Source organism: Mustela erminea, chromosome 9, assembly GCF_009829155.1.
Source record: "Mustela erminea isolate mMusErm1 chromosome 9, mMusErm1.Pri, whole genome shotgun sequence".
Lineage (NCBI taxonomy): Eukaryota > Metazoa > Chordata > Mammalia > Carnivora > Mustelidae > Mustela > Mustela erminea.
In genome coordinates, this window is record NC_045622.1 from 61,451,110 (window position 1) to 61,461,425 (window position 10,316).

The 10,316-nt window shown below is 49.7% G+C and overlaps 2 protein-coding genes across 2 annotated transcripts; one reads left to right on the forward strand and one right to left on the reverse strand.

Annotated features, from left to right (window-relative positions):
- Positions 1 to 753: 753 nt before the first annotated feature.
- On the reverse strand, positions 754 to 5,626 carry ARFIP2 (ADP ribosylation factor interacting protein 2). Its single transcript, XM_032358829.1, has 8 exons — positions 5,495 to 5,626; positions 4,593 to 4,733; positions 4,238 to 4,334; positions 3,374 to 3,492; positions 2,971 to 3,192; positions 2,287 to 2,444; positions 1,964 to 2,138; positions 754 to 1,521 (listed from the first exon to the last, which is right to left on the reverse strand). The coding sequence occupies exons 2-8, from the start codon at positions 4,689 to 4,691 to the stop codon at positions 1,366 to 1,368; spliced, it is 1,026 nt and encodes a 341-aa protein (XP_032214720.1). The 5' UTR covers positions 4,692 to 4,733; positions 5,495 to 5,626; the 3' UTR covers positions 754 to 1,365.
- Positions 5,627 to 5,724: 98 nt separating this feature from the next.
- TIMM10B (translocase of inner mitochondrial membrane 10B) lies at positions 5,725 to 6,604 on the forward strand. Its single transcript, XM_032359139.1, has 3 exons — positions 5,725 to 5,822; positions 5,998 to 6,093; positions 6,270 to 6,604. Exons 1-3 carry the CDS (start codon positions 5,769 to 5,771, stop codon positions 6,444 to 6,446), a joined length of 327 nt encoding a protein of 108 aa, XP_032215030.1. The 5' UTR covers positions 5,725 to 5,768; the 3' UTR covers positions 6,447 to 6,604.
- Positions 6,605 to 10,316: the final 3,712 nt, after the last annotated feature.

Here is a 10,316-nt window from a genome sequence, read left to right on the forward strand (position 1 = left end):
CAGCTCCCTTTCCCCTAAAAGCAAAAGTCCCTAATCATAAGCCTGAAGAGGCCCAGTGTGACCTCCTCACTGCCTCACCTCTGTTGTCCTTCTCTAGCCTTTCCCCTTCCACTTTTCATTCCAAACTGAATTCCTCCCAAGTCCTATCAGGGCCTTCTCATATGCTGGCCTCTCTGCTTAGACTGCTCTCTCCCTGTTCTTTGCCTGTGTCTACTTGCCCTTCAGGTCTTAGTTTTCAAGGTGACAGCCCATATGCACTCCAGTCTCTGCTAAATGTCCCTCCTCTGCACTCCCACAGCTCCCTGAACTTCTGTATCCTAGTACTCATCACTGCATTGTAGTTGCCTGGTTACTTGTCTCTATCCCCCACTAGGCCATAAGCAATGTGGGAAGGGACTATTTTATTCTCTGATGTATCCCCAGGGTCTAGAGCAGTGCCTGGCAAATAAAAGCACTCAGTAAATATTTGCTGTATGAATGAATGGCTGATGAAGGTCAGCGGGCCCAACCCCCTCTAGGCCCTGTGCTCTTAAGACCATAGCTATCTCAGTGCTGGCCTAAAGAGCAAATAAAGCTTTGGCTCCAGCTGGGGCTGGGGGAGGAGTGGTCTCTCAACTGTTCCTAAAACCTGTGCTTCCAGCTATTTGGCCTCTGCTCCTCTGGCTTAACAGGATTTTGGTGTACGGTTAGACTGAACATTTCTCCACCCAGCCCACCCTCCTAGAGTACCCCCACAAATTGACCTCACTGGCCTGCTTTTATGAAAGGTTTATTCCTAGTGCTAGGTCCCAATCTTCCAGGGCTCTAAGCACAATTAAACTGGGTGGGAAGGTGAGAGGAAGCCCATTCAGATGCAGGGCCAGAAATGGGGCTCCCCATTATCCCCACCCCTTTGGTCCCAGTCCCCTTCTCTGCAATGGGGACACATAGAGGAGGGACAAAGGGTACTGGAGGCAACGTCATTGGCCCAGGGGAGCCCAAGAAGAGCTGCCATTGGCTGACAGGGCCTATTGAGGCCCTGCCATTGGTCAGGGGGCACACCCCAGGAGCTGGGGACAGGCCTGAGGAGTAATGCCATTGGCCAGGGAGTGGTTCTGTCATAGCCTTTGGCTGTGGAGTGAAGGAAAAGATCTGGGAATGAAGCCCAGTGGCCAGGAAGATAAAGGACAGGACAGCAGCTGCTGGGCCTGCAAGCCCCCTCCCTACCCACAGCAGTATGGGCAAAACTGGTGTCAGGCCCCAGCCAGGGAAAGGGAACCCAAGCCAGAGGGCAGGTGGCAAGGGATGTCCCAAGTCCAGTCTCCCCCACCCTGGGACTGCCTCTCCCAATGTCCTTCTTGATAGCCAGGTTTGATTAGGAGCAGCTCACTGCTCCTCTAGCCAGGAGGGCTTCTCAGCTCCTGGAGGCCGCAGCTTGATGTTGAACTGCTGCAGGGTCTGCTCCAGTTGTTTCTGGTTCCCAGCAAAGTAGGCTGACACGGCATTGTGGAAGAGCAGCAGCTGCTTGTGCATCACCTTGATCTGGGGGTCCAGCAGGGTCAGCTGAGACTGGACTCAGATGCCCTTCTTGAGCCTGAGCCCAGACCAGGGGTACCTGGATTCTGCTCTGATGGTGTTTTTAGGGTGGGGGCTGACCTCTACTAAGGGAGTCAAAGGATAAGGATCAGTCTGATGGGAGAAACCTGACTTGATTTGCTGGGCCTGGAGTTCTGGTACCCCAGCTCAGGGAATGATTTTTCCCAGTTATGTTCCTGGAATCAGGAGCCAAATCCTCCAACAGAAAAGGGCCAGGGATTGGAGGGCGGGTGACTAGAAAGGTCCAGGAGTTGAAGGGGCTGGGGGGAAGATCCCACCCCTTAGCCAGGCTGTATTTCCCCCATCCAGTAATGGGGAGGGTCTTGGGGGTAGAAGGTCAGTGTTACAGATGGGAAGGTGGGCTGGGGACAAAGGGTGGGGTTGGCACCTTGTTTTCTTCCAGGAACTTGAGCTTGATGGCCACATCTCCCCGCAGCTTCTCATATTTGTCCCGATGGGCCTGGAAAGTGGCCTGTGCACTCTCGAGTCGACCGCGCGTCCCTGCATCCCGGGGGCCTAGGCTCAGCTCCTCTAAGTCTGTTCGGTAGGCATCATATTCCAGCCTGGGAAAGGGGTGATACAGGCTGGTCTCCACCCCTGTGTCCTCCACACATATTCTCCTTTCCTTCCTCAATTCTTATGACCCCAAAGCTCAAACTTCCACCCAGGCCAGTCAATCCCCAAAACCCTGGGCCCTGCTGGTGCCCACACCTGGCAGCCTCATACTGCTTGACAGTCATGAGCGTGTCTTCCATGGTCTTGGTGACCAATGTGTTGATGCTAGAGACAAAGAAGTTCACAGCCCCTAACAGGGTCTCTCCATTCTTGCACAGCAGCTTCTGTGTCTCTGCATTGTAGCCAAATTCCTCCTGAAGGCAGAAGGGAGGACAGGCCTTGAGCAACAGTTCCTACCTGACTAAAGCTACAGGGCCCTTATTCCCCTCCTCCCCATGGAGGAAACAGCCATGGAAACTGGAACCACCAAGGGCTGCCTCTAGCAAGGCTCTCTTAGCCAGAAAGTTAGTGGGGCCACCCCAGGGATGGCTGGGGTAGGAATATGGGAGTGGGGTTCTCATATAAGTTCACAGGACGAGAATAGGGAAAGCTAGTGCAGCAGGCAAGGGAGGGACTCTGATTAGGCTGAGCACTGATGCAGAGAAGGGTTACTTGTGAGGCATCTAGTGTGCCATCTCCCCCACCCCTCCAACTTCTGAACCTCTGTACAAACCCTTAGGCTGCCTCCACAGGTGAGTGCTGCTGGGGGTAGGGCTGGGCCTACCCTGGAGGGGTTCTCCCTCTGGGCTGCAGGAGGGAGGGAGGGAGGGAGGCTGAGGGCTGACTGCCTGGGAGGGCCCGGGCCCAGTCCCCCCACCCTCTTTGGCCTGACCAAGGCACCTGAAGCTCTGGGGACTTCTGGCTGAGATCAGCAAAGGCGTCACCTAGTGCATGCTGAGTCTGCAGCAGGCTGTAGAGGTGGGCTGTCAGTGCCCGGCCCAGCTGCAGGACACTTTCATACTTGCGCTTCGTCTCACGCAGCAACTCAATCTGCAGCTCCAGCTCCAGGTCCACAGTCCGGGAGCCTCGGCCAAATCGCTCTGATAACAGCTGCTTTGTGCACTGATTGGGAAGTGGGGGAACAGGTCAGAGACCCTAGCACCTTGCCCCTCCCCCCAACAGGTATTGACCCTAGCATCCCCACACTCCTAGCCTCGGCCATAGATGGGATAGTGGAATCTGGAATATGGGGTAAAGGTACCCAGGAAAAGTGTGGGAAAAGGGAAAAGTGCTTAAATCCCACCTTGTATGTGTTGATGCCCCATTTCTTGACGATGTCAAACTTCTCTCCAGCGATGCCCCGAGCCACCTCATCTCCAGGGCCAGCAGGAGTGGTACTGTGAGATGGATGGCGGCCAGACCCTAAAGAACCAAGTTCTCTGACACCAGCCTCTCTCAGATATAACCAGACATTTCTGTGGGTCCACCCATACCTCCTAGCCAACATTTCAATGACTTTACTGAAATAGCAGAAACTAGAGACAATGAGATTCTCCTACTCACTAGGAACAGAACTCATACCTTGTGCCCTGAGACCCAAATTCCAATATACATCTGGCCTCCTTCTGAGGTGGTGATAGGGACTGGGGTGTGGAAGGGAGTTGCTGGTGTACAGGGGCAGAGAAGATGGAAGAAAATATGCTAAGAATGGGGTGGCAGGTCAAGGATGGTGGCTCCTGATAATAAGAAACCTCACTGACATCCTCATGTGGAATCCGAGTCAGTGTGAGATTCAAGAATATTTGCTTCTCTAAACTTTAGAGTCTAAACCAAACTCTGAGAAGCTTCAGAGTTCCAAATCTGTCTCAAGCTCCAGAGAAGGGAGAATGTCTGTGAAACAGAGTTCTTTATGTGATTCGGGTAGTTGCAGCAGAGAAAGGAAAAATGGTCACATCTTAGGGGCTAAATGGCAAATGGGAGCAGCTGGACAACCCTGGGCTCTAGCCTTGGGCTCTAGCTAAGGACAGTCCATAGGTCTCATACTAGCAGAAGTTCCCAGTATCTCCAGACATACTTCAAGCTATCTTAGGCATACCCTATACTCCCCAAAACCATTACCCTACCCTCTCTCCAAACAAGTTTCCTGTCCTGTTCTGATCATTCATACCTGTGGGGATGAGTCCGTCACCAGAGCCCCCATAGCCACCAGACACAATGCTGGTTTCATTGAGGTTGGGTCCTGACACCATCACCTGCTGGAGGTCCTATAGGCCAGAGAAGAGGGGGGCTTCAGGAACATTGGGGCAGCTGAAGCATTTGGGGGGTGAGAACAAGCTTGGATTGAAGCATCACAGAGAGAGCACACAAGGGAAGTCTGCATAGAATCAGAATGAAGATTTGTAAAAAGATTGGCGGGAATTAGGTAAGTTAGGGGAAAACTAATGGAATGGGGTAAGAGCCCAGGGCTTATGATGTGGGATTCCTAAATTAAAACAATATGGAGAAGAATCAAACAGAAGCACCTGCTCCAGCCCATCATCCTCAGGAAGCTGCCCAGCTTCACCGTTCCCGTGGATGGGGATCTCCATTGTGGCTGCCTTCCCTAGGATCCCGTCCGTCATGGCTAGGGAGGGGACTGGAGTCAAAGTCTCCACCCCAGTGCCCTGCAAAGCCCAACACAAACAGTTCTGGAAACTGGCCAATACTCCAGAAAGAAAGGTCTCCCCCACCATTTCAGAGATTTTAGAAGTTGTCCCAAGACTGGAGTATTCTAGGGTTGGACCCCCACTCCTTTCTTCTTACGGATATGTATTTCTTCCCTCCAAGATGTGTTATCTTTCCACATGCACACCCAGGCCCCAGGTGTCTTCTCATGAACCCTCAACCCCATCAGGACTCAGGTGATCATTCATGCATTCAGTCATTCAACAGACATTTGATAAGTGCCTACTATGTGTCATGCATTATTTGAAGATAAGGTCTGTGCTGTCTTGGAACCTACCCCATGCAGCTGTTTCCCCCCACCAGATTAACCCCTTTCCAAGGCTCAGGAGCTTACTCCTCCCATTCGGGTATGTTCTCCATTGCTTGGCTTTTCACACTCCCTTAGTGTTTCTTCCCCTTTCCCTCAGGTGGTCTCCTCTTCTTCCATCCCATGCACCTCCTTTTCCTCGGGCCCTCCCCCCCAGGCCTTAGTTGAATCAGTTGGTGTATGTTCTCGGTCTCTGGGAAAAGCCTCTTTTTCCCAGAACATAGTGATCCCTTCCAAAGTCAGTTATGTCCCCCAGGTGTGTTAGTCCCCGCCCCCCCCCCCATACACCTGGGCATCAGGTGTGTCCTCATCCTTCCCCAAGGCTCAGTGGCATCTTCCCTTAGGGCAGGTTCGTGCGTTCAACTTCCCCTCGCCCAAGTATGTCCTTCTCACCTCCGGCCGGGCCGCTCTTCCCCTCAGGGCGCCAGGCCCGGGCCGCGCGGGGACCTCGGGCTCCAGTTCCCGTCGCGATCCTAGCAGCAGGTCAGGAACTCGGCGGAAGTGACGTCCCCTCCCGGGCAGAAGAAGCCGGCCACGTCGCAGATTATAAGGGCGGAAATGACGTTTAGCCGGGGCCTGGCGATCCTTGAGCCAACCCCCTCAGTCCCTGGGGAGCTGGGAGAGATCACTTCCGGGGCGTTACCGAGTGGCTGTAAGGAAGTGACGTATGAGAGCTGGTGGCGCGATGGAGCCACAGCAGCAGCAGCAGCAACTGAGGAACGTGAGTGGGTGCTAAGTCGCTGCAGGGCCATAGGTTCAGCTAGGATCCTTGCCCATTTGGCTGGACTTCGGAAGCCTGGGAACGTCGGGCTGTGGCGTGCGGTCCTGGGAAACTCGAGCAACGAGGCCTCCAGGAGCCCCCTCATTGCTGAGTTCTTTGTCCCCTTTTCTCCTAGTTGCGGGACTTCCTGTTGGTCTACAATCGGATGACCGAACTCTGCTTCCAGCGCTGCGTGCCCAGCCTGCACCACCGAGCTTTGGATGCTGAGGAGGTTAGGTGGGGAACTCTGTAGGGAGGTTCGCGGTAGACTGTTCCCAACCCCGACTTCCCTTGCCTCGGGCTCTGGCCTTTCCACGACCCATCTTGCCCCTAGGCTAGGGATGGGAAGGAAGGAGACGGATCCGACAGGACACCTTTGGCCTCTGCTTTACCCTGTCTTCTATCCAGGAAGCCTGTTTGCACAGCTGTGCTGGGAAGCTGATCCATTCCAACCACCGCCTCATGGCCGCTTATGTGCAGCTCATGCCTGCTCTGGTACAGCGCCGCATCGCAGACTACGAGGCTGCCTCACCTGGGCCAGGTGTTGCTGCTGAACAGTCCGGAACCTCACCATCAGGCAGCTAGCCCTCTCAACTCCAGGAAGGGAGGCACTGGATGGACCCTCAAGTTGAAGGAGCCAGTGGACCTTGGGCTGGATGCAGCCTGTATATAGAGTGAGGGGTTACCTGAGAGCTGGGTACTATTGCTCCTTTTCCCGGAGCCAATAAACCCGCTTTTACTCTCTTTGGTTTATGTCCTGGTCGGGGAAGGTTTGCCCATTTTATTGGCATCATCCTTTATTCTGTTAGCTTGCACATATCGGTTGGCTTCAGCCCTGGCAGTGGAGAAATTGCTGTCTGTGTGTAGAAGGAAAACCTCAACATTCCCAGGCACCTGGTTATAGCAAGGTCTGTGGGTTAAATTTTAATGTTAGTGACATCAACAGGAAGCTGGTTTCTGCCCAGATGGCAGAGAAAATGAGACCTCTTTCTAGCTCTCTTTCACTTAAACCTGTCTGACTTAAATGGCTCATTTGTGAGCCAGTGTGCAGTCATTCATAACTCTTTTTGTGGACTCTAAGGAATTCTGCTAGATGTAGGGAATGGAGGAGATAACTAAGGACAACAGATAAGAAATCACAGACAGGGTTTCTAGGCATTGCCTCCTGGAAACTCAGTAGCTCCAAAACAAAGATGAAACCTGTAAGAATTTTGGGGTGTTCTGGAACTTCAGCCATCTTCCCAAGTTGTTACTTTCTTACTATTTTCTGTCTACCCCAGGATGAGTGGTAAAGCCTTCACACAAAAGAAGATCTGTGTGCTTGTCTTCAGGAGAGTCAGAAAGGGGAAACTTGGAGGACCATATTCTGCTATATAGCCAGACCTGAAGGACAGAAGCCCAAGGGAGAAGTAGATGATGGTGGTTATGGGGAAAAAGAGGATAAAGCAAATCCTTGGGACTGCTTTATTGTTACCTGCATGTCTATAATTTCAACTCTTCTGTCCTCTTCCCTATGTTCCTGCTGTCTCTTTTCTGTTATTTCCGTGTTGAGCCTCTCCATTCTTCTCTCATTTATTGTCCTCCTTTTGAAATTTACTTCTGTATTCAGCAGTCTCAATGACCTATCCTCCATCACTGCATTTTCTTGCCTCCCTTGTGTCCTTTTTATATCATTCCAGCTGTTTTATCTTTTCTTTTCCTCCATTGAGACTGCTAGAGAAAAACACAGCTGTGTAACGAGTGGTACTAAATATTCAAGGTCTCCAATTTCAACAAAGCCCTCACTGCCAACAAGCAACCCTTTGTGGCCTCCTGGTGTATTTCATCTCCTAATCACCATGGTGATTATTTTACATCTTCACTGTTCTCCTTATCTCCCACTTCACGTTCAGCTGTTCCCCATCAGGTGACCATGTTTGTTTTTTATAGAGCAAATGGAAGTTCTTAGACATTGGCTCCCACAATAATAACAAAAACTCCTTATAACTACGCACAGAGCAGAAATCCCCAACCCCCCACCCCACCCCACCCCACCCCCGTGTGGATCAGGAAGTTGAGATTCTCTAGTAGCAGATCCTTATAGATAACAGATCTGACTTTAAAACCCATGTACTTTTTATTACACCAGGCTGCCACTCAAAATATCCATTGAGCCACCCAATTTGTATGGGTTCTGATACTGCTACATGTCCTGCTTTATCTTCATCTTTATAGCAAAACTACAAGGAGAGATTATCTCCCCTTAAAGGATGAGGAAGCAAGAATCCAGAATGTACCAGAACCTTATCTTATACATAGTTAACTCTTGAGAAAAGTGGCTCCAAACAGCTTTTTGCCTCTTTAGCTCCTGTATTTTGAACAAAAGTTTTTGCTAGGAACATATTAGTTGCTGACCAGGAACTTCCCTACTGAGTGGATTTGTGCATACCAATAAAGTTCTCTCCTTGGTAAGTAACTACAGCTAAAACAGCTTGTGAATTTAACAATCCCAAGATGGGAATGGAGACCTGGAATACTGTGATGCTGGTGGGAGGACTCTTCTACATGGACATTTGTGTGTATCCTTCTAGTAAATTTCCATTGTAAATTGTCTCGGTTTCCATGTCACTTAACTACTACTTGCTGGAGAAGGGCTAAGAACAAGATCTGTCTTGACTCTAGAGGCTACGTTCTCTGAATTGACAGAGTTTATCTTGCTTGCTTATCTGCACGGAGCCTGTCCCTAGGCTTGGAAAAGCAAGTATCTCTCAGTGTAATCCATTAGTTAATCCCTTTAGTTTTTAACCTCTTCTTTTCTCTTTATAAACAGGTTCGGTACTTAGAAGAACCCTACTGTTGTTATCCATGTCCTGTAGTCACTGATGGCCCCTTCAGGTCTTGCCATAAAGTGATATCCATTGGTAAAATGAGAGCAGTGTGACATTTTAAGCACAACACAAGAGTAAATGTTAACAAAGCTCTATCTCTTACCACAAATACATACTGGAGACAGAGTTGGTGTTCTTGCCATTGTGGCTTCAGAACTTAATTGCCTACTCCTTTGCAAAGTCGGATTTCTTTGAGTATTTTGAACTATACCACCTTCTCCCATTACTTGTCCTTAGTAACTAATGCTTTCCTTGAAATAGGTAGCCCTTGGTCTTCCTATAACTTCTTGATGCTTTAATGTTACTGGACAGTCCATTCAGTATTTCAGTTTCTTAGTTCCTGGATTCAGTCTTTCTGTGAAAGAAGACTTTCTGTGTCTTAGCTAACCACACCCTTAGTTATGTCCTGGCCATTATCATTACCCCAAACTGCTCCATCTTTAAAACACTGTTACCAGCATCTTACTGACTATATTCCTTCTGCTTTGCTTATTATATATGTCCTTTGCTATTCTTTGATTTCACTGGAGCATTCAAGCTATTGATTCTACCTTATTTCCATTAACACCTTATTTATTTATTTATTTATTTGACAGAGCACAAGTAGGCAGAGGGAGAGGGAGAAGCAGGCTCTCAGTTGAGCAGGGAGCCCAATGTGGAGCTTGATCCCAGGACGCTGGGATCAGGGAGCCCAATGTGGAGCTTGATCCCAGGATGCTGGGATCATGACCTGAGTCGAAGGCAGCCATTTAACCAACTGAGCCACCCAGGCAGCCTGCATTAACGCCTTTTGTCTTAAGATTCCTGTCCAACTTAAATTCCAGTCATTCTCTTGGAACAGGCTAAATTTCTTTGTCATCTCTTTATTGGACACAGATAAAATGAGACATTTGACTATCTTTGAATTTGGACAGCTAAAAGCCCAAGGAAATCACTACAGAACAGATTTATAAGACTATGAATTCATGGTTACCTGGGTCAAATGAAGACTCAACTCCTATCATCTAGATTTTTACAGTTTCTGCTGGTCCCTGCAATGACCATTCCAAATCAATATTCTTTTTTTTTTTTTTTTAAGATTTTATCTATTTGACTGACAGAGATCACAAGTAGGCAGAGAGAGGAGGAAGCAGGCTTCCTGCTGAGCAGAGAGCCCGATGCAATGCGGGGGCGGGGGGGGGGGGGGGGGGGGGGGGGCTCACAGGAACCTGGGATCATGACCTGAGCCGAAGGCAGAGGCTTTAACCCACTGAGCCACCCAGGTACCTCTAGATCAATATAATTAAGCCTCTTATTACCCTAACTATTCCCTTTAGTTTTCTGCAGGTAATTTTTTTTTTTTTAAAGATTTTATTTATTTATTTGACAGAGAGATCACAAGTAGATGGAGAGGCAGGCTTCCTCCTCAGCAGAGAGCCCGATGTGGGGCTCTACCCCAGGACCCTGGGATCATGACCAGAGCTGAAGGCAGAGGCTTTAACCCACTGAGCCACCCAGGTACCCCTAGATCAATATAATTAAGCCTCTTATTACCCTCACTATTGCCTTTAGTTTTCTGCAGGTAATTTTTTACTTTACTTTTTACTTT

Excerpts from the sequence above, each read along its gene's own strand:
- ARFIP2 (XM_032358829.1), bottom strand. The coding sequence starts at position 4,691 with ATGACGGACGGGATCCTAGGGAAGGCAGCCACAATGGAGATCCCCATC. Across the intron at positions 3,193-3,373 it reads GGGGCATCAACACATACAAG|TGCACAAAGCAGCTGTTATC; the intron begins GTGGGATTTAAG and ends CTTCCCAATCAG. Across the intron at positions 2,139-2,286 it reads AAGCAGTATGAGGCTGCCAG|GCTGGAATATGATGCCTACC; the intron begins GTGTGGGCACCA and ends CCCCTTTCCCAG.
- TIMM10B (XM_032359139.1), top strand. The coding sequence starts at position 5,769 with ATGAGAGCTGGTGGCGCGATGGAGCCACAGCAGCAGCAGCAGCAACTG. Across the intron at positions 5,823-5,997 it reads AGCAGCAGCAACTGAGGAAC|TTGCGGGACTTCCTGTTGGT; the intron begins GTGAGTGGGTGC and ends CTTTTCTCCTAG. Across the intron at positions 6,094-6,269 it reads GAGCTTTGGATGCTGAGGAG|GAAGCCTGTTTGCACAGCTG; the intron begins GTTAGGTGGGGA and ends TCTTCTATCCAG.